The 27,298-nt window shown below is 36.7% G+C and overlaps 4 protein-coding genes and 1 long non-coding RNA gene across 9 annotated transcripts in view; 3 read left to right on the top strand and 2 right to left on the bottom strand.

Moving 5' to 3' along the window:
* Positions 1-2,850, bottom strand: part of fbxw5 (F-box and WD repeat domain containing 5) — a 12,531-nt gene extending 9,681 nt beyond the window's left edge. The window contains exon 1 of the mRNA XM_016541144.1: positions 2,706-2,850. The gene's annotated coding sequence lies outside the window, so the exon portion shown is untranslated. The remainder of the gene's footprint in view (positions 1-2,705) is intronic.
* A 41-nt stretch (positions 2,851-2,891) lies between these two features.
* Positions 2,892-3,939, top strand: LOC107730324 (uncharacterized). Its single transcript, XR_001638670.1, has 3 exons — positions 2,892-2,993; positions 3,600-3,680; positions 3,770-3,939. It is a non-coding gene; the product is annotated as an uncharacterized LOC107730324 (long non-coding RNA).
* A 919-nt stretch (positions 3,940-4,858) lies between these two features.
* On the bottom strand, positions 4,859-15,818 carry alad (aminolevulinate dehydratase). Of its 2 annotated transcripts, none has more exons than XM_016541164.1 (12): positions 15,658-15,818; positions 12,901-13,023; positions 12,707-12,757; positions 11,239-11,335; positions 8,913-9,048; positions 8,047-8,130; positions 7,843-7,931; positions 7,699-7,754; positions 7,473-7,560; positions 7,125-7,211; positions 5,834-5,963; positions 4,859-5,651 (listed from the first exon to the last, which is right to left on the bottom strand). In XM_016541164.1, exons 2-12 carry the CDS (start codon positions 13,017-13,019, stop codon positions 5,593-5,595), a joined length of 996 nt encoding a protein of 331 aa, XP_016396650.1. In that variant the 5' UTR covers positions 13,020-13,023; positions 15,658-15,818; the 3' UTR covers positions 4,859-5,592. The 2 variants fall into 2 exon arrangements, with proteins under 2 accessions (XP_016396650.1, XP_016396651.1); XM_016541165.1 differs by lacking the exon at positions 15,658-15,818 and adding an exon at positions 15,402-15,475.
* On the top strand, positions 14,089-17,846 carry tmem203 (transmembrane protein 203). Of its 4 annotated transcripts, XM_016541168.1 has the most exons (3): positions 16,364-16,502; positions 16,898-17,561; positions 17,610-17,846. In XM_016541168.1, exon 2 carries the CDS (start codon positions 17,115-17,117, stop codon positions 17,535-17,537), a length of 423 nt encoding a protein of 140 aa, XP_016396654.1. In that variant the 5' UTR covers positions 16,364-16,502; positions 16,898-17,114; the 3' UTR covers positions 17,538-17,561; positions 17,610-17,846. The 4 variants fall into 4 exon arrangements, with proteins under 4 accessions (XP_016396656.1, XP_016396655.1, XP_016396654.1 ...); XM_016541170.1 differs by lacking the exon at positions 16,364-16,502 and adding an exon at positions 14,089-14,122 and having other exon boundaries at positions 16,898-17,846; XM_016541169.1 differs by lacking the exon at positions 16,364-16,502 and adding an exon at positions 16,297-16,357 and having other exon boundaries at positions 16,898-17,846.
* A 1,604-nt stretch (positions 17,847-19,450) lies between these two features.
* Positions 19,451-27,298, top strand: part of LOC107730352 (taperin-like) — a 25,234-nt gene continuing 17,386 nt past the window's right edge. Inside the window, exon 1 of the mRNA XM_016541173.1 lies at positions 19,451-21,597. Within this exon, the coding sequence (XP_016396659.1) occupies positions 19,639-21,597 (1,959 nt within the window). The 5' untranslated portion in view covers positions 19,451-19,638. The remainder of the gene's footprint in view (positions 21,598-27,298) is intronic.

The raw sequence follows: 27,298 nt of genomic DNA on the forward strand, positions 1-27,298 counted from the left end.
GCGAAGGCGCTCAGGACAGTTCAGACATTGCGGTGAAAATCAGAGGTAAAAAACGATATTTAACTACTGTTCAGTTTCTTGCACAGAGCGATCGTTTTGTGTCTTTACACATCAATGTATCATCACGAGCCGCAGGGTTTAATTTGGTTTTGTTTGTGTATGTTTTTTTCAGATAAACATCAAATTTTCATTTTTGGGGGCAACTATCCCTTTAACATTCATTTATTAACTTGTAAAAGAACGTTTCTCCGGGACCTTTTCTCTGATGATAACTGTGCTGTTGCTCACAGAAACCTGGCAAACACCAATTAAGCACTGTGTTTTAATTTACTTAATTTACTCTCTCTCCTGGTTTTTTATTTTTTTTTAAGATTTTGGTCTGTGAATTGTACTTTGTTATGGATGTTTGTTATTTGTCAATTTTTTTTCTAACTTTTGTAATGCAACCTTGGGTTTTGGAAAGGCACTATAAAAAAATATAAACCACAGCAACAATGCACTAACACGCCCCCACATGTCTACGTCACGATGTGGGACGATTTGCTTGATCCTGCCAAACTGGCTTTTGCAGATTCAAGTGTTTCCTGGACACATACGTCTATATAAGACATCTTGTCTTACTCACTTAGTTTGGCAAATGTTTAGAATTCGTTTTTTTAAGAGAATAAATAACTGAGCGTTTGTTTACACTTGGCAGGTTTGGTTAAGTTGAAATGTACTCTGGTGTGATTGCTCTGCAAGTGCGGTTCATTCACCAAATAAATGGATCAAGGCCCACAATCGGTCTCAGTCCACTTCGAAATGAACACTGGTGCAGTTCGACTGAAATATGAAAGTAACATAGACTAAAGAAGAAGTCTAAATGAACAAAAACGTGTTACATTTCAGTACAGGTGTCAGAACTGCCGTCTCCTTGCAGCAGATTTTTTGTGTGTGCAACAGAGGAATTCCTGGTAAAAATGCTGCCTTATGTACACATACAATAAGCAAATTAACTCCGCTCTCAGCATGGTTTTGGATGTTTGGTAAGTTCTGTCACAAAATATGTCATCAAAGCTGTTCAATCAGGCTGTGACCTTATCCTTATGCCTTTTGTTTTGTATCTTTCGGTTCTGTCAGTTTAAAAAAAATGTAAGTATGAATGCAAAACGAACCCGAACTACAAGAGTGAACATGCCTTATACAGAAGCAATTGTTAATTGCTTCTGTTTCTTACATAATAACTACATAATCATTAGGCTACAACAATTAAAAACATAATGCAGGATTTGCATAATTTACTTAAAATAATTTAAATGCAATTATTTTTAATTATTATTTTTGACAAATCTGAACCCTTCCCAGTGGAGCTTTGAGCAATCTTGATCATTACATTTGGACTGTTGTTCTAAGAAACAAGAATGCTCAAAATGTTTATATATGTCCATATACCACGTTTCCTATAGAGATCAATGAGCTAGGAGTTGTGAGATGAGATACTGATGTTTTCATGAAGAACTGTATAACCCAAATTTATTGTGCACCATGACACAAAGATGGTCATCATGGTTAAACCAAGTTAAATAACAATACCAATACAGTGACAACTGAAAATGACTAATTACTAAAATACTACCGACACAAGTGACCTGATGAATACATCTAAATAGTCACACATTTACATATTTGTTTTGGGTTATGTCTAACAGTATTTTAGGTGTTAACAATAAAATACTGCATGTTTCTCACTTGTGAAAGATTGCCTGTTACATAAAAACGTTTACTAATTAAACAAGTTACTTTACCTATTGATCACTATTGTTTCCTACTGAAGACAGCAGTACAATGTTGTTTTAGGGGAATATTTAAAAATAAATCCACCAAATGGTGGCATTTAATGGATGACTTGATAATAAATAAATAACTATCTTTCAAGAATAGCCTACCTGTAAGTCCATCCACTATAGTGGGTAAAAAGTGTGGCTCACCCCTCTCATTTCTCTATTCAAATTTAAGATCTGACAGCTGTAAATTATGAGTAACACAATCTCTCCTTCTCCACCCAGATGTTTATTTTTAGAGTTTTTTTTTTTTTTTTAAGTAAATGTAAAAAGTGACTGTATAAGGCAAATTAATCTTAAGCCATCACTTTGGAATCTGTATATTGATTTTTACTGATCTCAATCAATTAATCTAAGAGCTGTCAGCACATACAGGATACTTTCTTTACACATAAAAATAAATGAGCATGGTATGCATACCCTTAGATAGCTGATATGATGGCATACATCTATATTGTTTTGTCAGTATTTTTTAAGGGGAAAAAACAACATTCATACTAAAGCTCAAACTTATAATTTAGTCAATTTAGACATCAAACTAAATATTAAAAAAATGTAAAGTTTGATCATGAAATATAACTTAGGTATAAATAAATAACTCTGTAATTTTTGTAGGCATGCAGTTATACAGAAATTCTGAGTTACCAAACAAACCAATGTTGTCTTATTTATTATCATTATTATGACTAACCTAGAACGTCCAAATCAGAGCAGATTTATAAAATAAGATATATTAAATGTTATTTTCTAGCAGTTATTTTTTGTTAGTAGCTAAAGCAGCTAATAGCATAAGCTAAGCTCATTACCAAAGCCCAGGATAAACAAATATGGGGAAGCTTTGCGAAAGTATATTTCAAATAAATGTTTAATTAAATTATACATTACCTGCCAATGGCCACAACCTGTGGAATACGTAGCAAGTTTATAGCTAATGAAAATATATCATGCTCGATTTGTTTCAGCTCCGCTGAAACGACTAGCAGTAGCACAATCCCTAGTCCACATGAATCGAACGTCGATGCGATACGTGCTGGAATAGCCCAGGTCAACATAGTCGATCACAGAAGATGTTTACGTCTGGTGTTTTGCAGGATGTCTCAGGTACAGTAGATTATTAGAGGATCCATTTGGATGAGACAGAGTCAGATATGTTACTATGACTGATTATGAGAGGTAAGTTTAACCCTAAAATTAGCTCTTTTGCTGTGTAATTATTTTTATGCTTAATTATTAAATACAGAATTTTGATTTTGAATTAAATTATGTACGCATGATAATTAAGGTGTGCATTTAATGAATATGTAAACAAACTACTAAGAACTTTCTTGGATTTTGATTAAAACATTTATGTTAATGTCTCAGTCAGAACATACATGGATAAGAAAACTGACACTGGTCATATCACTTTACATGAACAGGATCTGTAAGGTAATGGAAAAAAAAGCCCTAAGCCCTGTAATTCTTTTTGGTTGTTTAAGTCCTAATAGATGTGTCATATATATATCAAAACCTCACTATAACTTATTGTATCGTCCTTTAGATTGTATAATATCCTTTAAGATTTCATCCAAAATATTCCAACAGGAAACCAGTGCATACCGAGTTTTTGTTTGCTTATTTATTTAGTGTAGTCAGGATTAAAAAATCTAGAACTCTTACTTTAATGCAACAGTTCTATCCGTGTTTCTTTCTCTATTAAATGTAGATGTAGTAGTGCTAATATGAGCACACAGTTGCTTAAGTGTTTAGCAATGTGAAGTATTATTTATGTGCTCTCAGGGCTTTCTTATCTGGCTGAGAGGTTGGCTTCATGTATTACATCCTCAAAAAGAGCCACAAACACAGGGTGACATGCTAACAGTAAGTAATATATGGACATTACTTTACAAATAGTAAAAAGGGATTCAGATAAGATTTTAGGTACTTTTAAATTCTTCTTTCTTCTGCAGGACAGCAAGTTTGGTCAGTCTTGAGGGCACCTCTGCCAAGTCACCCTTCCTCACTCAGTGTGGTTCCTATATAAGCAGCACTTTTTAAAACTCTGTTAGGAATTAAAACACTTATGTTCTGTCAGGACCACTATCGTCAAAGATGACTGACAATTAGCATAGTTTGGATTGGCGGTATGGTTCTGTTCTGGGCAAGAACTCCCTGCGCATCCATGCAGCCTAGCATGGATAAGAGCAGGGAGAGGAGTGATAACCCCCCCAGGGTAAACAGAACAGAACCAACATGAATGTATTGCAGATATCATTAAAGTTCAAAAATTCAATGTACACATTTAGAATTAGTCTGATTCAAAGGAGAATCAGAAGGCTGAATCCTGACTGACAGAGGTGGAGTTGGGGATGGAGGAGGGTAATTAGCTATTGAGCAATGCGAAAACTGCTGATAATACTGAGGGACCTTATATATGAATGCTTAGATAGGTGTCGTATTCCTATAGGTAGATGGGGATCAGCTGAGAGTCAGCTGATGCGAGCTTGACTAACGTGACCTGCCAGAACTAACGCTAACGCTTGATATAAATCCATATTTCCAATATTTTTCATATACTGACATCAATGATGAATTGCCTGTAAACTCTATGAAGGGGACGGGCATTTCTGAAACCTGTTCAGTACAAAAAGCATAATACAAAGCTGAGTGGTCAATAAGAGACATACAAACAATGTTCCCACATGAACCTATAATAAACAAATAATGTTTACCATGGCTCTAGCATTATTCCCATCTTTTTGGTTATAAACAGATAAATATTTTGCAGATGCACTACATGTAAAGCTTAAAATGGAGATGCCAACAGAACATACAATGTTAATGTGATTATTAGTACATTAATTTGAAAACTAAACAGCTGTAATTACAAACCTAAGGTCTATTTTCAGTGTTATAGATGCACATTAAAATGACAACAAATCTGTGATGTACTCAAACACATTTAGGAAATAAAAGACCAATTTAACATCTGTAAAAAAAAAAAAAAAAAAAAAAAAACCAAAAACTTATGCTTAGATAGGTGTCGTATTCCTATAGGTAGATGGTGATCAGCTGAGAGTCAGCTGATGCGAGCTTGACTAACGTGACCTGCCAGAACTAACACTTACGCTTGATATAAATCCATATTTCCAATATTTTTCATATACTGACATCAATGATGAATTGCCTGTAAACTCTATGAAGGGGACGGGCATTTCTGAAACCTGTTCAGTACAAAAAGCATAATACAAAGCTGAGTGGTCAATAAGAGACATACAAACAATGTTCCCACATGAACCTATAATAAACAAATAATGTTTACCATGGCTCTAGCATTATTCCCATCTTTTTGGTTATAAACAGATAAATATTTTGCAGATGCACTACATGTAAAGCTTAAAATGGAGATGCCAACAGAACATACAATGTTAATGTGATTATTAGTACATTAATTTGAAAACTAAACAGCTGTAATTACAAACCTAAGGTCTATTTTCAGTGTTATAGATGCACATTAAAATGACAACAAATCTGTGATGTACTCAAACAAATTTAGGAAATAAAAGACCAATTTAACATCTGTAAAAAAAAAAAAAATAAAAAAAAAAGCCTAAAGCTTGCCAAAATTTAAGAACTAGAAAAACTAAAGCTGATTGAATATGTTTATAACTAAATATATAAATCAAATAAAAAAAGTTGTTGATTTTTGTAGTAATATTTGCTTAGATTTATTTCTAATTCCATTTTCACTCTGAGGGTGAGACAGTACATTTGCTTTTATCCAATTACTCAATTACTCTGTTAACCATGTGAGCAATTGTGGAGTGTAGTAGGTGATAATGATGTCAGCTCCTGAAAGAAAGAAAATAGTGCGATGAAATATCATCTGTTTTTGAGGCATTAAAAAAGAAGATGTAAAAGACACCAAGGTCTTGCCCAAAAGCACTACAATCTTTATATTTATACAATTTAGGAGAACATGGCCTCAACAGATTAACAAAAATGTACTTTATCTTCCATGTCCTCCTTCTCACCTGCTCGACGGAAGGCAGTCATAGCCTCCATAACTGCAGTGCGCAGGTCAAAAGCTCCAGCTTCAGCTCCATGCCACAACATGGCAAACTCGCCTGATACATTGTACACTGCCAGCGGATGAGTAGGGTGCTGATGGGAATCAGAGAATACAAAGGTATTAAGATTAGCAGAAACAATAGACTCACTTTATAAATTACATCGTTTAGTTTTTGCTGCAAATTGTTTGGGGTGCTTTGAAACACTTTGTTTTTGGAGGGCCACTGTTCGGAAGAGTTCAGTTCCAATCTTCTCCAACATACTTTCCTGGCAGTTTAAAGCAAGCTTAAAGAAATAGTTCAGCCAAAAATGAAAATTTGATGGAAATTTACTCCCATCAGGCCATTAAAGATTTAAATATGTTTGTTTCTTCATCAGAAGAGATTTAGAGAAATGAGAATCCAAATAGCTGATTAACTGTCACAACTCCAGTCCAACAACTGATGTCTTGTAAAGTGAAAAGCTGCATGTTTGTAACAAAAAAATTAATCATTAGTCCATAATACGCTAATAACACTTCCTCCAGTGAAAACGTCTATCCCCTTTTGTCCGCTAACATCAAAATATCAGACATATTTGTACTAGATATAGAACTGTTTTTGCTTTTAAAACATGCTTGATCTGTGCATGTCTCTCCTGATTCAGATGAGATGACTTGCAGAGTGCAAAGACACTCATACATTTTTAAGAATGCATTAAAGGGATTTTACAACCCCCAAAAAAAAATCAGTATACGGGATCTCCAAAGATGATGATTCAAAAACCACACAAAACAAACATGACCGTAATCCATGTGACCCCAGTTGATGAATCAGTGTCTTCCAAAGCAAAATGATAGGCTTTTGTGAGAAAAAATACTCATATTTTTAACACTTTTAACTATAAAGCACTGCTTCAGGTCAACGGTCATACGCAGGCTCATGAGTTCATGATTGATGTAAACATCAGCACATTGTGAAGTGTGACATAAATGCTTTCTGAAGCTTGTATGAGACGAGTGACGTGGAAGTCTTGTTTGCTTTGTGTGGTTTTTGAAATCTTTGTTTGTGTTCATCTTCAGAAAAAAGTCATATATATCTTGGCATGATGGTGAGTAAATGATGAGAGTATTTTTATTTTTGGGTGGAATATCCAAAGTGTCCAAATACTTTTTGGCACTGCTTTAAATTTTTACAATGTATTTTCTACAAAGATTTTCTGAGCATGAAGAAAATTATATCTGAATATATGATGAAGTGGCAAAAAAGTTATTACCTTATTCTTAACCTCTCTCACAATATCAAGGTATGGTAATCCAGGTTTCACCATCAGCATGTCAGCACCTTCTTTCACATCCCGGTCCTACCAGCAAAGAATCAAAACCATATATTCTAATACTTCACTTGGAGCATCCCATACAATAGAAAAACTGCCACAGGTCTAGTCAAAGTGCCCATTTCTGCAGTCAAAATGTAGGGTCCTAGATTGCTACATCAGTACTATTATAGTAGTTCAGATTACATGTTTAAAGGGACCTTTCAACAAGATCATGTTTCAAAGGAAATGTGTTAACACTGGAAAGAAAACGTGTTTGTCGATTTCATTTCAGTGATATTCTCTTACACAGGCCCGCAGTGCTAGTCCTCGGGCACCCGGGGGAAGCTGATAACATCGTCTGTCTCCAAAAGCAGGTTTAGATTGAGCAGCATCTCTTCAAATGTAAAGTAAAGAGAAAATGTGGTTTACAAAGAATAAACTCATCCTGGTGTTTTCATTATCTTTAAGTTTATAAAAACTACTAAGAAGGTCCACTATTGTACTCTAAAGGGAATCATTAGAAGTACACTACCTGAATGGCCCATAGTAGCAAGAGGCAAATTTAGCACTGTAGCTCAGCACTGACACCTAAGAAAGGAAAAAGAGATTGAGTCAGTATCTGCTGTTATTTGATTTAACTCTATTGTTTGCTCCCAGAAGTGTGATTTCTCTCAACCTTGTTGCCAAAATCATTGGCGATTAGTGCTTGCTTAATGGCTGCAATTCGTCCATCCATCATATCTGAAGGAGCGATAATATGGCAGCCTGGGGGGAGAAAAAGTGTGACCTAATGCGAGAAAGATGACTTCTGTAGAACTATTATTCAAAAATGCACATACTATGTGTAATTGGCTACAGATATATCGAATTTAGGACAAACCTGCTCGAGCATAAGCCAGAGCTACTTCAGCCAACCTCAAACAGCTTGCAGCATTATCCAAGCTGCCATCTTCACGCAGGATTCCTTAAAGGTGCCACAGAGAAAGTCACAACTCATACACTAATTATTAATTATTTGTTTATGTTTAAAGGTGTCATTTGCTGTTTCACTGGTAGTTACAACAGTGGTCTTGGGCTTGATACGGACACCTATTGGCATGGATGCAGCATCATGCTTAAGTAATGCTTCAAAATGTAATTGGTTAAAAATGTCATTGCGAATGAAAAAAAGAAATTATAATCAAGTAGTGTTCAGATGGTCATGTGATCTCAACATGGCAGCCACCATTATAGGGAGTCTTCATCTCATGTGAAAGGACATTTTAAGTGTTTTGTCAGAAGTATTATTTGTTTAGATCGGCACAATACTGTATATCAGTAACATATTGTTATCAGCCAATATTAAAGATTTTTTTTATCAGTTGATATTGAATATTTAAATTATTAATGTTAATTTCTCCTATTTTTACATTTAGATTGCCTTTGCCATGATCAAACATTCCCTTAATTATTAATAATAATAATTTAATAACAGTTTAAATTTATTTTTAGAAAATCTTAAAATTAATATATATAATTTTTCATACTGTACATTATGTTTTTATGCCTAAATTCACCTGATGTATTTTAGTTTTTAATGTTTTAATTTTCATTTACTGTGACAAGTAGAACAGAATTTTAATATCCATTTTTTGGTTGTGAGCCATAACATCAAAATAATTATTGGTTTATCAGTATCTGAAATTTCAATTAAAAATGTAAAAAAATAAAAACAATTATGTAAACAGATCCAGTACTGAAACTAACCACAGTGGCCATGAGAGGTGTAGGGGCAAAGGCACACATCACAGGCCAACACAAGATCAGGGAATGTGCTCCTCAGTTTCTTCACAGCCAGCACTGCAGGTGTGTCATCTGTGTCTGCCCCAGAGCCTCTCTCATCCTGAGAAAACAAACAAGAAGATAAGAAAACAACATTTAATCAAGGGCTGTCAACTGAATGCGCTAATTTAATGATTTAGTTCATTCATTTAATTAGTTATGGAAAAAATAACATAAAAATTTAGGGATGCACCGATACCGATACTGGTATCGGTATCGGGCCCGATACTGCGCTCCTGTACTTGTACTCGTACTCATAAAAATGCCCCGATACCAAAAGCCGATACCTGTGTCCAGAAAAAGAAACACCGACAACAGAACAACAAAGAGTAGAATGGAGTTATTAGAGATTAAGGATGTCTATGAAGTACATGTAAGTAATTAATATAATGTTAAACATTCAATATTCACGCCTGTATAGTGGATGTGTGCGAGCTGATAAGCAGAGCGCGCTGAGTGGATTGAGCGCACGGTGGCACAGATGCGCGAGCTTGTCGAGTGAATATCTCACAGACATCACTGGAAAGTTTGAAGTTCGGTCGGATAAGTTAAAAGCAAGTAAGTAAAACAATGCACAAGTTACTAAAGTTATTTGACGGTAAGGAGAGAGAGAGAGAGAGAGAGAGAGAGAGAGAGATAGAGAGCGTGCACTTCTGTTGCATGATCTTGATTGCTGTTCGCTCCATTGGTGCATGCATTTGGATTAAAACTAAATCGTAAATATAAAACAAACAATAATGATAGGGGCAATCACTATAAACAACATTTATTTTAAACGTCAAGCTTACACAACTTTATTTAAAGCAAAAATGAAATCAGCAGTGTGAAATGCGCTAGGCTATAAGTGTCTCTCTCATTCTGCACTAATACAAACGTGTGCGCACTGCGCATGTTTAGCTTGCTTTAAAGGCCAAAGTATACTTTTTACTCCTACACGAGGGTCAGCATACAGTTCATCTGACGCAAATTACATCACCAAAATTGTACGCGCGTACTCGTATAATGTATAACGAGTGGTTCCCTGCATTATTTTAGGAAAACTTCTTATGATTACAGTATTGAGCTGCTCTAATGCGCCATTAAAATGAACAGTGAAAGTAACAAAAGCTTCTACAATACATTTTAACAGGTATAATTAAGTGTGTAAATAACTGAAGGAAATATCTGTTTGCTAAATGAAGCCAACTAACATGATTCATACTATTATTATTATTTTGTTTCTGTACCCAATATTTAAAAAAAAATTCAAATGCTGTAAAAAAATACAGGTATCGGTATCGGCGAGTACCAAAAATGAAAGTATCGGTATCGGACTCGTTCTGAAAAAAGTGGTATCGGTGCATCTCCATTAAAATTATTAATACATTTAAAGGGTCATGAATCCCTCTGTTTCAGCACCGGTTAGTTCTCACCACAGTTTTGAAAAATGCTGCGGAGTAGAGGGGAAGACACTATTTCACTCTCATTGAGTTAAAAGCATCACAGCATCCCTCAAATGCATGCTGCATTTCACTATGGAAAATATATAAGTATGCTGTACCCGCGTTTGACATAAGGCTCGTTTGACATAAGCAAAATCTGTGCAGAACCATTCATCACAGCGAAATGCATGCCGGTTAGAAATGTGAAGATATTTGAAAGAATGTTGGTAACCAAATTATTTTGGTTACCATTGACTTTCATTGTATGAAAAAAATAAAAATAAAAAATACTGAGACATTTCTCAAATGATCTTTTATGGTCCATAGAAGAAAGTTATACAGGTCTGAAAAGACAAAAGTAAATGCCAACAGAATTAAATTTTTGGATGAACTATCCCTTTAATACCCATTTAAACCCCACTAATCTCACTACATTATTTACAGTGTTGGGGAGTAACTAGTTACATGTAACGAAATTACATAATTTAATTACAAAATAAAAGTAATTGTAATTAGTTACAGTTACTGAGAAATTGTAATTGCAGTGTAAATGCATTCATGCTACATCTATGCTGCAATTTACGGTCTGTAACTATATCTAAATACCGATTCAGATGCAGCTTCTGAAAAAAATAAAAAATCATGAGCGTTGTAGTCTAAAATGTAAGTAATAAATTCTATGTTGAATCAAATAAAATATTTCTTTCTAAAGATACTTTTTATAATGTCTATTTGATGATCTATTTTGATGATTTAATCACATCTTCATTACATACTATGACTTAAATTATTGACAGCAATATTTTGAAATCATTTAACTTCTCACCGACCTTCGCAACTTTTGCAGGAACTCCAAAAATCAGCACACACTTCAGGCCTTTATCCACAAGGGGACGAAGTACACCCTCTATCTTATTAACACCATATCTGAAATAGACACAAAAAACATCATATGTCATATCTTGACTAAGACATCTTAACAAAACATTGGCATTCCTTTTTTCTATGCATGATACACCAGGGCTATTTGCATTCCTAAGCACAAATTTCAGGATATTACCCGCTTTCTTCTAATAGCAGCTGTGATGACATGATGACTTAGATAGAAAATGGGACATCCTTTACTAGAGCTGCCATATTGGGCGTTGCAGTTTTTCCTATTCACAGTAATATGGATGAACCATTTTTGTATGCATGGTCTTTGATGCAAGTCACAATTTAGCAAATTATTTGATCAGACTGCCAATAGTTCATACATTTTTTAAAACACATTTGAATGCATATTGTTGCTTATTACTAAATGGTAATTGCTGCATAATGTGCATTGTTTCACATAGTAGTAAGTTTTAAAAAAGTATGCAATAATGATAGTATTTCACAATCTATATTACAGTACATGACAAAATAAACAGACCTCACACTGACCACTAATGCAATGCAAAGGGGACTAAACTACCCAGAATAAACGGATCCTTGGTTTATCTCTGTGCTTTGTTGGCTAGCTCCAGCTCCACCCTGCCTGAATCTTATCTCAGACCACCAGCCCAAACTTGACATGCATACTCCATCTTTGTTATATCAATCATACACATCTTGAACATTTAAAAAATGTTCACATATTGTCCATAGTCTTCCCTATAGTCTCTTACTGTTTGTAGTGCAAACCTTATTCAAAATATCAAAATTAAGATAACTGAAAAAGAAATGATTAAACTAATATATGAATTAATATGAATTAATTAATGGGATATAAATTGTACTGTATATACAAAAACATAAGTTTATCAATAACTACAAATCAACCTCTGGTCCAAAACTAGCTACCCCCTATCGAGTGACAGCTTAATTTAAGTTAAAATTCTATTAGATTTTAATTTTATTAGAGCCTTTAACCTAATTTGTATATTTATTTAATTCCTATGTTTATTTAATGTGTATTTTAAACAGTATTCCCACTATGTGCCAAATTTTTATAATAGAGTTTAATGTCCTGAGCTGGACAAACAACACTTTCTAAAGGTTAAAGAACTATTGATACTTTGTTAAAAAAAAAAAACAACAACATTATTTTGTACAGTGCCAATTTTCTTTTAAATGATTTAAACAGATCATAACAGTCAAGTCTTATACACATTAAACTCCATTAGTAATCCATTAAAGAATTGTAACTATGGTAACAGATAGTTACAGAAGTAGTAGTACTCAATTAGACTGAATGGACACAAAACAGGAAGTAACACTGTAAACTAAAAACGTCTAAGATGAGAGAATATGTTTGTTGACAGTGAAGAAGGATACCTTGCTTGACCAGGTAGACTTGCAATTGGTTCCACTGCATCAGGACTGTCACTGTTAAAATCAGTTAGAGAGAGAGACATAATAATTCAAACATACAAACTGACAAACAGAAACTTTAAACAATAACATAACTCCTGAACCTATATACCATCATCAAAAAAAAATAAAAATTATATATAGAGAGAAGACATTACGTAATGAAGACAGGATAAATGAGGTTATCTGGTCTAAGGTCTGAAGCACAGGTCTGCCAGTATCGGAGAGTGGGGTGAAAGTAACCGCTGTGTAGAACAGAGTCTGTCGGCTGTGTCATTGTCCTGTAGATTCAAATGGAAGACAAACACTTACTGACACAATCTACGTAACTGCAGAATTATGAATCATAGGCTAGCTACATACGCTACAGAAAAAAAAATATTAATCAGTTTCTTTCCCAGTCTTATTTACCAAGGCCCATATTTATCAAGCCTCTTAGAATTACTCTCAAGAACGCTGCTGAGAATTGACTTAAGTGTAAAAAAATTCTTGTCTCAAAGCTGCGCTTAAAAGTTAGTTATCAAGCATCTCACTGGTAATTTAAGCGAAGTGTAGGGCTAAATCTTAAGTGTCAGTCTTAGAGTTGATTCACGACACTTTGCTGTGCCACAAACTGGATTTTGGATGACGAAATACGCATGGACCAATCACTGAATAGATTTCCTTATTTAAGATTATTCTCAGATAAAGTCACATTGAATGGTTAAATTCCTAATAGGAGTTTACATTCAACACACATTTGACAATAAAGAATTTTTAAGAGAATACATTATGGAAAGGAAACGAATCGTCATCACAACCTTCAATTTAGGGTTGTGCCGGTAGACGATAGTCAGAGTCAGAGATATCGCCTGCTGATTTCTTTGACGACAGCAAGATGATTATTATTATTATTATCTGTCAAAAATATAGACGCAGACGGGTGCAGTGTAAATAAGGGGTAAGAGATTTATTGATACAGTGTAGGTAGCTTCACTGATTATAACGGGAGTGTTTTTAAAGAGCATTATACTCGCGCTAGACTGAAGTCAGTTTTGACGTTTTTTGGTAATGTAAATATTCTTTGCTCGTTTCTGTTTGAATAACTGAGGAAATGTAACTTTTATTAACTGCTCGTCGTCAAACATTTCAAGAACATTCTTCCTCTCCTGAAAGATTCGCGCACATCTCTGTCTCCTCAGCGCCATCACAAGCCCCTACTGGCAACTCCTAACCACTTGAGAGACCTCTCGAGCTGCCTTAAATAACTGGGCGAGTAAGAGTGATTCTTAGCTATAAGAAATTTGATAACTTGCTTTTATACTTAAGTTTGAAAGTAGGCCAAAAATGAAAAAGAAGAAGACGCTCAGGACAGTTCAGACATTGCGGTGAAAATCAGAGGTAAAAAACGATATAAATACTGTTCAGTTTCTTGCACAGACCGATCGTTTCGTGTCTTTACACATCAATGTATCATCACGAGCCGCAGGGTTTAATTTGGTTTTGTTCGTGTATGTTTTATGACTCTCAAAGCCGTGATTCCCATCCACTGACATTATAGGACTGACAGATTGCAATGGTTTGAATTAAAAATCTCAGTTTGTGTTCTACTGAAGAAACAAAGTCACCTACATCTTGGATGCCCTGGGGGTAAGCAGATAAACATCAAATTTTTGGGTGAACTATCCCTTTAATGAATTCTCAGCACTTAAGACTAAAATGGCACTTTGAGAAGCTTGATACATACGGCCCCAGAAAAGATAAAAAAAATCCCTAAAACACAATATGTGAAACTGAGTAGATTTTTCTCTTGCTTAAAAAAAAATAAATAATAAAATATCACTATATTTAATATTTTATTTTCTGGAAGTAAAACTAATATTTTTTTTTATACATTTAGACATCTTTTAAAAAATAATTATAAAATAATAATTATTAAAGACTAAAATTATTAAATCATTATTTTTATTTAGACTTTTACATTATTAAAAATAAACTATTAATTTGGGTAAAAATCAATTAAAAACTTTTTTTTTTAAATGATTCATATTCTAGCCATACAACAGACGCAAGCATGCAGAAATTCTCTCTTTTTGCAGACAAGAAACATTCATTCACCTGTTTAAGAAACCATAAGGAAAATCTTATTTTGCACATAAAAATTATATACGGTCAATCAATTACCTACTCAAACAAAAATGATATGTACAGTACATGGTATACTTTTAAGTGTTTTGAAGTTTGGATGTAAACTACAGCACCAATCTGACACCAGTGAGTGTAAAAGTACACTAATAATGGATTTATGTAAATTAAACATTGTAATGTAATGGTTAAGCAGGAGACCTTAATAAGCATGCATATTTCATTAGGTCAACTCATGACTAATTTCCCATAAGTGCTGAAATGTCAATAATCATGAAACAGTTAGGCTAAACAATCGTTTCAAAAACTTTAAGAAGCAGTACTTCCATTACACTCTTGGTCTAACATCTCTAACGATACTGATACAAACATTTTTTGACAGGTTTCTCTTAGCTAATAGTGATCGTCCTTAACACTGCATAATACCGTATAATGTAAATGTTACAGAAACCTGAAGCTTGTAAAAGGCATAATAATTCAAGCATTTCATAGATGACAGACAGCATGTGAAATTATACAACTGAGAAGAACTTACTTCGTGCTTAGTCACCGCTAATGGGCAACCGTAAATGACCCAGATCTTGCTAACTAAAGTGTTGCTCCTCGAAACGATACTGATACGAAACATTTTTTGACAGGTTTCTCTTAGCTAATAGTGATCGTCCTTAACACTGCATAATACTGTATAATGTAAATGTTACAGGAACCTGAAGCTTGTAAAAGGCATAATAATTCAAGCATTTCATAGATGACAGACAGCATGTGAAATTATACAACTGAGAAGAACTTACTTCGTGCTTAGTCACCGCTAATGGGAAACCGTAAATGACCCAGATCTTGCTAACTAAAGTGTTGCTCCTCGAACCTCAAACGCACGTGCATTTCATTCAGAGGAAAATGTTGCAAGCTGTCTTCGACGAAACTAGTATTTCCTCCAGGAGGCGCTTGGTGGCTCAGGAAGGCAAAATCTTCATCTACCTACAATCAAATTTCAATACGTTTTAAAGTATTATTTGGTAAATATTTAAATGTCATGCTCTTGTTCCTGAGATATAAATAAAAAATCTTCCTGCAAGCTTTATATAATGTTCAATCTTTATCATCAAATCACACCAGCAACCCTAAACAGCGCGGAGTAAAGTAACAGGGACCACGTGATAGCGCTGTCTAAGTTTTTTTTTTTTTTTTTAGGGGAGAACTTGAATGATGCTTCATAGAAACTATTCAGCCAGAGAATAGAACATACAGAGTTAGAAATATGAACATGTATGTTTATAATGAGTGCCTAACTAAAAGAACCTGGGACAGATAAGCCCCGCCCATTGTATCATTCCTCAGTTTCATGCTAGTAGTCATTCTGGCGCGTAACCCTTTTCTGTGATTTCATTACTCTTTTTGCCTCTCGGTCTCCGTAGAAAATGAGGATCTCACGATATTTCTCTCGACTCGAATTTGAGATCTCGCGATATTTCCCCGGGCTACTATTGGAAGGTAAATAGCTCATCTCAGCTAGCTTGTGTTCATTACAGCTGCTTATCCACCGCTGTCAACCCACCCGTTCATTAATGACCCTTTAAAAATGTAGCTTGCGGTAATATATTTGTCTTCAACCATCACTGCGAACGATATCTGTCAGGTAAAATGTTTTTTTCAGTAAATTATAGGCACATTTAGTACTCGTCATCATATGCTAATTGACAGCTCGCTTGTTTACACTTAACGTTACACGTTCAATTCCGCAAAATGATGGACGGCAATTGACTAATAACATGTTTATCTGCACAGTGTTAACCTGGATTATGATGTATATTAAGGATACAATAGATATGATGTTGGGGATAGTGAAATGGGCCTTAATGACGTCTGTATTGATTTAAATGTTAATCATATAGTCACAGAATACAGTCAACCATGTTTCTGGACAATGCGACTTCATCAGTGTACAATTGTACCATACAATGATTTTCAAACTTGAATTGTAGTTGCATTGTTTTTGGTCTTGATAATGAGGTCTTTTTCTTCCTTTTCCAGGTTTTGACAGAGAGTCAAATGCATCAGAAGTCAGAAGGTGGACCTGGTCCATCTCAGAAAGAGCATGATGCTGCCAAAATAGTGAAACACTCCTCAGTGGAGGATTTTTCATAGACTTGAATACCTATTAAATGCTTCTCTTCACTCCCAGTTTCTTAGGCCAGTGTTTTGATCTCAGTCTCCCCAGTAAACAACACTAAGTGGTGTCCCATTAATAATGCTGTTCTCCCTGCGAGAGCTGGTGCAATGGCTGGGCTTTGCCACATTCGAGCTGTTCCTCCACTTGGGCGCGCTGCTGGTCTTCAGCGTGCTGGTGGCCCTACACATGGACGTGGACAAGCAGATTCTAAAGATGAGCTGGTGGCTTGTCTTCTCACCCTTGTTTGCTGCTGATGGCCTCAGCACTTACTTCACAGCTATTGTATCCATCCGCCTCTATCAAGAAGGAGAAAAGCGGCTGGCAGTGCTGCGCTTGCTGTGGGTGCTGACTGTGCTCAGCCTCAAGCTGGTGTGTGAGGTGCTGCTATGCCAGAAATTGGCCGAACAGGACCAGGCAAGTGATTTGTGGTTCGGGCTTATAGTTTCCCCACTTTTCATCCTTCTGCAGCTGCTCATGATTCGTGCTTGTCGTGTCAATTAAAGGACAAACCATCTGCACACATGCCAGTGGACTTAAGTGAATGAAAAGGACTCCTGCAGGTGTCATTCAAACCAGGAGTGAATCGTTGTGAACTGCAAAATCATTGTGAACTTTTTTTTTTTTTGTATTCAAATGGTTCAAGCATGTGAACATGGCATCATAAACAATGTTATAAAATGTGCTGATTTTGATCATTATTATTGTCTTTAAGTGCTTTGAGATATTTGGTCTTGATTTTTTCTGAATACTGTCAATAATGTTGCTTTATCTGTGTTATTACCTTTTATTGTTATTTGTACAGTTGTAAATAAACCATCAACATTCAACACTCTTGATCTTCCTTGGTTTGTTATGACCATGCCTTGAAGTGACCTAAATGTATTTATTTATTTAGAAAAGTTAGTAAGATGTTTGATGTTTTTGAGAGGAAAATTAAAAGTAAGCTGATGTGTAAAAAAAAAAAAATGTACGTCCTATAATAATCACTAGATGGCACTACAGTTTTAATTAAACCTGCAATTTCTTATTTGTCTCATTATAGGAGCTCCACTCAGGACAAACCATGCAATTTAATTAAGTATACATTTACAAATAGTTTTTATGATGTTTGGGGTGCAATTATATAATTAAAGAGCAGCTAGTTTCAGATTTATTACCCTTACGGATGTAGTGAAACGTTTTCTAAAATATATAACTTCTAAAGAGAAATAAGCTCTAATTAAAATTAACTGTTAAAGTGAAAACAATATCCTATCTTAAACTAAAGGTATAAATGACATCTATATTAAATATATAAGATTAAATCAAAAGGATAATATTAATATGATATTAAACCAAAAGGATAAAGGACATCTAGTAAACAACCTTCCTATTACTTATATATGACTATATAAAAGATATTAGAAACAGAAAACATTTCTTTATTTTCTGTTAGCAAGGCTGTGTTACTGTTAATAATAAGCCATGTTATTTTTGGACTTTGCACTTGGTTTATGATAGCATAAAATAATTTCCTTGAACACGTTTAGACATTTTTGAAATAATGAAATGTCTAAGTGGACATGCATTCCATTGTGGCTGTAAATGGCAACAACTGTACTAAAGGTCGTACACCCATATCTTAAATGAACATTTTTTTTCCCTGCTGTCCCTCCCTGATTATGAGGTTATCTAAATTTACAGAATGCCCAGGTGCATAATAGGCTACAGCCATGTATTGGATAACCAAAGTCTAAATAACTTGACGCTCTGTACTTATGATGTCTTGCTATAATCTTTACTTCTGTGCCCTTTAATTAATCTGATTAAAACTGGATTATGAGAGTGACAAATATAGTAGTTGCACCACGCCATGGTCGAGGGAACATTTCAACTCTCAGTCACCTTCGTATTTGTTGCTTTCGACAGTATTATTAACAAAGATGTTAAATTCTTTAATATAGTAATATTTTACTAAACAGTACAGCTTTACAATATTTTAAAATTTAATTCAGTTTTCTTACATTTTATTTCTTATGAAACCATTATGTAAAATTTATTGCAATTTACATATTATCTATATTATTATAATACAACATTTAAAATAGGCTAGATAATTTATTAAATTCAGAATTATTTTTTATTTGCCAAGTGTGCACAAGCACACAAGAAATGAATATTTTATTCTTGCTCCAAACAGCTCGCTGTTTTGCCAATTCATAACATAAACCAGAGCTCACCAAACTCGGTGACCCCTGACATAAACCATTCCTAAATAATGAAAGGGTTAAAGATATGAAATGGGCGGGACTCGCTGTGTTTGACTGACAGGGCTCGTTTTAATTGTCACAATAGTAAAAAGTAGGGGGCGGGGCATATCTTGAAACAAAAGGTGTGCCTCAAGTCAAAATGACCAAATGAGGTGTCCACCCTGAGACGAAAATCTGACGTCACTTTCCGAGGGCGGGGTCGTGTCGGTAGACTGGCACATCATCATCATGCAGGATACATTGTTGAGGCTGCAATGATGCACGAGTACGAGTAAGAAGAGGCGCTGCGCTGCAGGTACAGCGAGAGATTATTTGGTTTCACACGTATCCCTATAAAACCCGTTTCTCCCATAATGTCGGGCGGGGATCTTCGCGTTCTTCGCCAAGAGCCAGGGCAGGAGAGCCCGAGGATGCCGGCCTGGAAACGCGAGATCCTTGAGCGGAGAAAGGCGAAGGGCGGCGGAGCAGGTGCCGAGTCCGTCGCATCTCGACTTAACGGCGAGGTAACGGGCAGCAAAAGCAAGGATGATATCACCGGCGCACATTCTAGCATGAACTCTACCATTACCGCTGCCAAGCGCGCGACCAAAAGCCCGGATCTGTCACCGGTGAAAACAAAAGAGCACTGGCCATCCTCGGACCCGAGCCGCACGGAGGAGAGAACGGCGAGAGACAACAGAGCGCAGGAGAGCCTGGTATTGCAAGAGAGCTTGGGTCCGCTGCAGGAAAACCCATTCATTAAACTGGAAAAAGAACGCAAGAAGCGTCAGAGCCAAGAGAACGCCGCGCGACCTGTTCAGCACATCCTCGAGTTATACGGCAGCGTTCCCGGGATACGGACTATACGCGCTGAGAATATCATCATCATTGAATCCGACCCGGAGTACTTTTCGGAACGATGTGGTTTGAAACATGCATCGAAACTGCAGCAGAACGGCACGGTGAGCGGATATAGCTCTCTCAATGACCTGTTGGACCGAAGAGGTAGTCCGGTTACTGAGATACGCGCGAAGGAAGTGGTCATTTATGATACTGCACTTAGTAAAAGCGAGGAGAACCTCAGCACGCTGGGACGACCGGCTTCCTCCCCGCTGGAGGGGCAAGGCAGGGTGAGTCGCATGCTACAGAAATTTGACAGGAATTATGGCAAGCTGCAGCCCAAGTCACGCAGCACAGAAAACCTCCTGGACTTGGATTCCAGTCCTATCAGGCCAAGCTCCAGACCCAAGCCAGATGTGGTGCTAAAATTCCCAGTATCTCCGCAAGCCGGTTCTTCACACAGTAAGGTCTTCCAAAATGTCCAGTCTTCCATGAGCAATCATCACACCTCTCCTAGTGGCTCAGAGAGTAGTTCACCCGTTTCTGGATCCCCTCAGCTAGTATCTTCTGCACGGAGACGTTTCGAGGGGAGTGGGGGACGAAGTGTCACTGTGTATCCCAAGGAGGACACTGAGAGGTCTCCGTCCAAGCCTGTTAGAGAACGGGACTGGGACAGCACAGATGGGGCCTCCAAAGCCAAGGTGCCATGCTCTCCAGAGAGCCACCGTGCCCGTGCCGACTGTACTCCTAGCCCCACATCACCCCCTTTATCGCCCAGTTTTGAGATCCGCCCGTCCCCTCACCCGGATCTTTCTCTTCTTCCGGCCGGTGATCTACAGGCCCGTGCACTCGCCAACTTGCGACTCCAGTCTCGCAATTCCTTCACTGTCATTCCCAAGAGTCGAGCGGCCATTTCGTCACCTGGCAGCACCGCCCCATCCAGCCCTGTCCTTTCCCCCCCATCCCCACGACCCCTGGTGGGTGTGGCAGCTTTAGAGCCCGCAGTGCCAACCCCCTCACCTGCTTCTTTCATACCGTCCACACCAAATCTTACAGAAAAGGTGACCATAGAAGCCAAAACAGCGTCTCCGCAACATACCCCACCTGCCACACCCACCTCTTCAGCTCCAGCTTCTCCACCCTCAATTGGCTCCCCCGTCAAACCAGTCCCATCTCCGGATGATAAGCTGCCTATCACAAACATCGATGATATAGTCGTGGAGCCCACGCCGCCTGTCCTGAGCCCTGCGGTACAGAGGCGCAAAGGAAATACGTTTACAGTCGTTCCGAAACGGAGGCCCGAGGCCCAGTCTGGCCCTGCTGAGACCCCAGAAGTTGTCAATGAATCTCAGAGCACACCACAGGCCCCTTATGCCCATCTGGGAACCCTGATTAAAAAGCGTTACCCTGCTGCAGAGGAGATAGTGGTCATTGGGGGCTACCTCTCTCTTGGGCGATCCTGCCTCTCAAAGACTGGCTCAACAGGAAAAAAGGTAAATATAGTATCATATTTTAGCATAATATCTAATGGCACTTGCAATGATCTTTGTTCTGCATTGGTTTTTTAGTTACTAGACATGTATTAAAGAAATATAATGTCTTTATGAAGTGGCTTAGTAGGTATAGTTTACCCAAAAACAAACATTCTGTCGTCATTTACTCATCCTGATGTCATTCAAAACCTGTATCACTTTCTTTCTTTTGTGGAGCACAAAAGGCAATATTAGGCACTTCCAGTCACTTTTCATTTTCATTCTGCCTAATATCCCATTTTGTGCTCTACTGGAGAAACAAAGTTATATGAGTTGTGGCACCACATGAGGGTGAGGAAATAATGGCAGAACTTTCAATTTTAGGTTAACTATCCTTTTAAGAAGAATGAACTTTTTCCTTTCCTTGGCAAGTGTCTTTAGTAAATCAATTATTATGTTCTTAATGAGTTAAAAATGACTAATACAGTTTGTCTATAGGTTTGTTTTTAGGTTTGAAATTTGTGCAAATACACAAAAAAGGCTTTATAGATGTTTTTCAGATAGTTGCTGGGTGTCTATGACCTGTTCAGAGGTTCACTGTATTCTTAACCACTGCATCATTCAAGATGTGTCAACCCAGCTGTTTGGATTTTCCACACACATCTCATAAAAACAATGCAAGACATCAGACCAAACAAGCTAGGCCTATAACTTTGTAAGGGAGATTCTGTACTGTCCATCATATTTTGCAAAGCAGAAGTGAGCTATTTTCTATGAATGTGTGAGACTTCTGATTTATTATTTATTAATAACTAGAAGAATAACAAAGTGCATTAAACAGTAAAACTATCTGAGCTACAAACCAGTGTGTTCATGGTTATGATAATATAAATTATGATAATTAATACCAACTTGCAACATCATGCAGCATAACGCACAAATAAATCAGGTGGATACAGCAAAACCCATTTGGATAGCCACACCAAAAAAATTCTGAATATTGCATTAGATAACAGAATATCATAACAAGTGCCACTAAAAAAAAAAAAAAAACTGTATAAGCACACTTGAAATGATGTACCATTCATAATAAAGACAATAGTTATCGGGATACTTTGGTTGTCAAACGTTTGTGGATGATGTTTATACTTAATGTGAACAACACCTGTGCTTGCTCTGATATGGACGTGGATGGAATGTGTGGATTTGATGAGAACTGACTTCATACATCCACTAAAAATATACAAAACACCAGCTAAAAATGTCTCAGAAAAGTGTTGTTTCTTAGAAAACAACAGAAGCCACTTGGTTTGATATCTAAAGAAATGACATTCACAAATTTTGAAGGGCAACTTGAAGTACAGTACAAAACTATAGAAATCAATCTAGAAAATGCTTAATGCAAATAATATAGAAAATACCGTTTGGGGCTATGTAGTTTGTGCCCTGTTATAGACGCAACCAGGGCTCAACAATGTGCTCAAATTGCAACTTAAATTTATAACCAAATGTAAACCGCAGTAAAGAACTTGCCAGAGGAGGTCAGGTGATTTACGTAGGAAAATGAGTCATGTGTTCTGTTCGGAGTCAAGTCTCAGAGTTACTGAGGTCTAATAAAGGTCTTTTAGGTCTCTTGACTGTGAATCCTGAAGGGAATGTGAAATGGCAAACCTTAGGAAACTGGTTTAATCTTCCCTTCAAAATGTTTGAATTACTACTATATCTGCATTTTGCTAAAAGGTTACATTTGAAGCCTTTGTTTTTTGTCCATTTTATTACATATGAAATATGTAGGTAGGATCTGTAATTTATAGAGCGGATATCTGTCAATATGTGTTACTTGCAAGGCCATACTTGAGATTTGTTTGACCTGTTACATAACATGCTGCCATTCACAGTCAAAATCGATCTCAAAACAGGAAACCAAACAAGCAGCAACGATCTGTTTCACTTCCTCTGCATTGTGGTTCTGGCAAACAGTCATGGACTTTTTACTGATTAATATCAAACTAGGTTTGGATTCATATCATGTATTAAAAGTTGGGATGATTCCAGATGTTCAATTTGGTCAATTAGAGTTTTACTTGTTTTTTTTGTTCCCTATTTTTTGTGTTAGCTTTAACACTTTTAGCTCTAATGCTACTGGGGATGAATTTAGAGACTACTTCTCTGCAAGGTTTTTAGACCGCTATCAGCTAGTTGTGTTAGACTGTCTGCACAGTAAACTCTCTCTGATAAGCATCACTACTACCGCAAAAGCAGCACTTTTGTACTTTAACAACAAATGTCAAGAAAATGACTGACTTTCCTGTTATTGTTTTCAGTCATTATGCATAATCCATATAGGTTTTTGTTTATTGTGTTCTAGGATGATTTGTGATGCTAAAGTCTTGCACCTTTGTTGTTTTTAAGACCGTGTCAAGTTAAATGTAGTAAAATTTTTCCTTTCTGTTGAATATAAGCATGTGTCCTGTGTCTTAAACCCTTAAAAAACATGTCTCTTTACTGTGTAGTGGACATCACACTTGAGGGCCATTTACTATAACATTATAGTTACTATAACATTAACTATAACTATAAAGTGTTAATAAGCATTCTAATTTCATGAGAACAGGGAAGTCCGAACCATAGCTATAAGTAATGATATCAGTTGATGAATGACAAAAGCATGGACAGTCACAACCCATGTGACTTTAAAGAGCTTGAGCATTTAAAGTTGCAGATGACGTAACTGCAGTGTGCAGAAACAGAACGTTTCGGCTCGGCACGGCACGGTTTGCGTTTCCACTGCAGTTCAGTACCGCTTTAGAGTGGGCGGGATTATTCACATGTCGTTATAGTTTCCGCCTCTATTGCCGCGACTCCTGAAAAACTTTTTCATTCCGCGTCGCCCCATCAAGCTCTCGCTGGAGCCGCTTCTCTGCTATCAACGAGAGGAACGTCTGTTCTTCCGCAACAGACAACAAAACTTTTTGGTTGTTAAAAAAAGGTGCGCTCGTTCAAAACAGTTGCGTTCGATCCTTCGCTGGCTGTGCTGATTTAAATCTAGCGGTTCTTTTGTGTTTGTGTCGCAAGTTCAGTGACGCAGGTAGTGACGATTCTCTTCTCAGAGTTTACACGTCACGTTTTGGTAACGGTACGGTTCACTTGGAACCCCAACCGAGGTGGTACTAAAAAAAGTACCAGGTACCAGGTACTGTACCCAGTGGAAAACCCCCAAAAAGTGAACCGTACCGAGCCGTACCATGCAGTGGAAAAGCGCCATAACAGTGTTGTTGCCTCTCCTCTGTGAAACATCCAGCCAGTCAGGCCTATTTTGGGTTAGGCTATGTGCTGCTTTTGTTCTCGCTCTCTGTCGTATGTAGGTGATTGTTACGCGTTTAGGATTGGCTCATGCCACACCTTTGTTTTGTTGGGTTTTAGAGGTTACACTGAAGCCCTTCCTGGTCTGGAGCTTGGACAGGGAAGCAGCAATTATGGCAACATCAAGGCCATGTTTTTTTTTTGTTTTTTTTTGAATTTGCTCACTGTGTCCATGTGCATCTCGGTTTCTTTCTCTCTCTGTGTTGGTTTCTGTTGGTCCACAGTCTTTATTTCAGCAGCATTGAGAAGGGTGTCTTTATGGCCTACTTACTCCAAAAGCTCTTTATAGTCTTGAGGCCAGGGCTGTGTGTGTGAGAGTATCCACAAGTGTAAAAACCCAAATTTGTCACGTTTTTCCCAAATCGTTCAGCCCTAAAAGAATGATTCGCCATTAAACATGGTCACAATTTAGTTTGGGGACCAGTCCTCACTATTATTACTTATTATTATTATTATTATTACATTTTCCTCAATAAACTTCTAATTTGCTGCTTATTAATAGTTTCAGAATAAAAAGATGCACTCCCCAACACAATTGCCCTAGAATTATTAATTTCTTGCACATATGGCTATTCAGGTTTATGTGCTTTTTTTATGTTGTGAACAAAATATCATAATGTAACATTGTCAGTTTTCTCTGACATTATACAGCCCTTATAATGAAACATATGTTATTACATAGTTATAGTACAGTCTGTTAGCATCATGGTCTAAAACAGCCTGAGAAACCTGGCTGGGGTCTGTCAGGGCCTTTATCTTAAGTGAGCTGTGGTTGAGGGGTTTGTACCAAAATCTCACCAATGCTCTTAGCATATTGTCTGTCCAGGGTCAGCTCATTATGCTCCGGGGCTTGACTGAATCCTGCTGTTATGTAGAACAGTCATGATGTTATAACCTTTAGATTTGCCTGTGCCTTGAGGTTACATCTCTATTGAGAATAGAGCAATGAGAGTGAATTAGTTCAAGAACCTATCTATAGATCCAAGTCTGTGCTGAACCATGGTAAACATGTAATGATAAATATAATTAAAATGAGCTGATTGAGTTTCAGACTGAAAGCTCAGATGACTTTGGAAGCAGATGTATGTGTGTGTAGCTTAGTAAGGTCTGATTTCATGGGAAAGATCATGAGATATTTGCTGAATCGGATGCCACATTTACTCTGTAATTATGCTATGGAAGAATGTGACATAGAATAGGAGATAATAGCCTTAAAATTTGTGGATTGTTGACTGGAAATGATAAAATAGCAATTTGTCTGACAGTGTCTATTTTAAATAATGCTCTGTTCATCAAACATTGCATTAGTAGAGTATACAAGGATCCAGTCAGCATACAGAGAACATTTGTAAGTGGATCTTTGATCTGAAGATGAAAAAGCTCATTTTTATAGTGTGTACACAGAAAGTTAATATTATTAAAAGCCTGAGACAGAATATGTCAGGGGATTTTTGTCATGGTATAATATATTAGCTTTTAAGTCTTTGCTGCTCATTCTTGAAGCCCATGAAGAAGGAGTGTTTTAATGAACCACTGAAGGTTTAATATGACATGGCCCAGCTTTAGATGTATTGGCATATGTGTTGGTTGTATAACTCACCGTTTCTGTTTGTCTTCGAGGCAGTTCAGAGTGGTTTTATTGGTGTATTATTCACTTGTAGCCACAGCCTTTCTGAACAAGGCACTTAAAATCTTACCTATACTTAGGTACACTTACCACAATAATTGTGGCCATGAGTATGAATGACACAAATCGTGTGGCTGGTTGAGGAGAGGTGTGGGTTCACTGTTCTAAGCAATCAGACTTATGGATAGTTCACCCAAAAATGAAAATTTTTCTGTCAACATTTACTCACCCACATGTTGTTCCAAACCCAAAAGAGTTTTATTTATCTTTGAAAGAGAAATTAAGATTAGGTATGCAACGATACCATTTTTTTCAGAACCGATCCGATACCAAAAATTCGGAGTATCGGCCAATTCTGATCTGATCCGATACCAGCGCAGTTTAAAAAAAAAAAATCAATGTAGAATTTTTATACTTCTGTGGGTTCACCTGATCATGACTCTTGTGTGTGTTAAACACAATCTGCTAAATATAGACAACTTCATTTTAATGAAAAATAACAAATGAAACCATATATAATCATAATCTATGACAAAAAATACTATTATAAACTAGGTTACTGGATAATTCAGCAGCAAAAGTTATTCTAGAAAAAGCATGTGTGCACAATAATTTTATAAAAACATTAAACTAAACTAAACTAAACATTTAGTGAAACGACATTATTTAATAGGAAACAAATAAAAATGAATAAGTGTAGGACTAAATCTGGTAAAATGTTACACATTGCTC

This window comes from Sinocyclocheilus rhinocerous, unplaced genomic scaffold, assembly GCF_001515625.1.
Source record: "Sinocyclocheilus rhinocerous isolate Xijiao unplaced genomic scaffold, SAMN03320098_v1.1 scaffold127, whole genome shotgun sequence".
NCBI classification, from domain to species: Eukaryota; Metazoa; Chordata; class Actinopteri; order Cypriniformes; family Cyprinidae; genus Sinocyclocheilus; species Sinocyclocheilus rhinocerous.

Excerpts from the sequence above, each read along its gene's own strand:
- alad (XM_016541164.1), bottom strand. The coding sequence starts at position 13,019 with ATGACACAGCCGACAGACTCTGTTCTACACAGCGGTTACTTTCACCCC. Across the intron at positions 11,336-12,706 it reads AGTCTACCTGGTCAAGCAAG|ATATGGTGTTAATAAGATAG; the intron begins GTATCCTTCTTC and ends TGTCTATTTCAG. Across the intron at positions 7,561-7,698 it reads TGCTACTATGGGCCATTCAG|AGATGCTGCTCAATCTAAAC; the intron begins GTAGTGTACTTC and ends TTACATTTGAAG.
- tmem203 (XM_016541170.1), top strand. The coding sequence starts at position 17,115 with ATGCTGTTCTCCCTGCGAGAGCTGGTGCAATGGCTGGGCTTTGCCACA.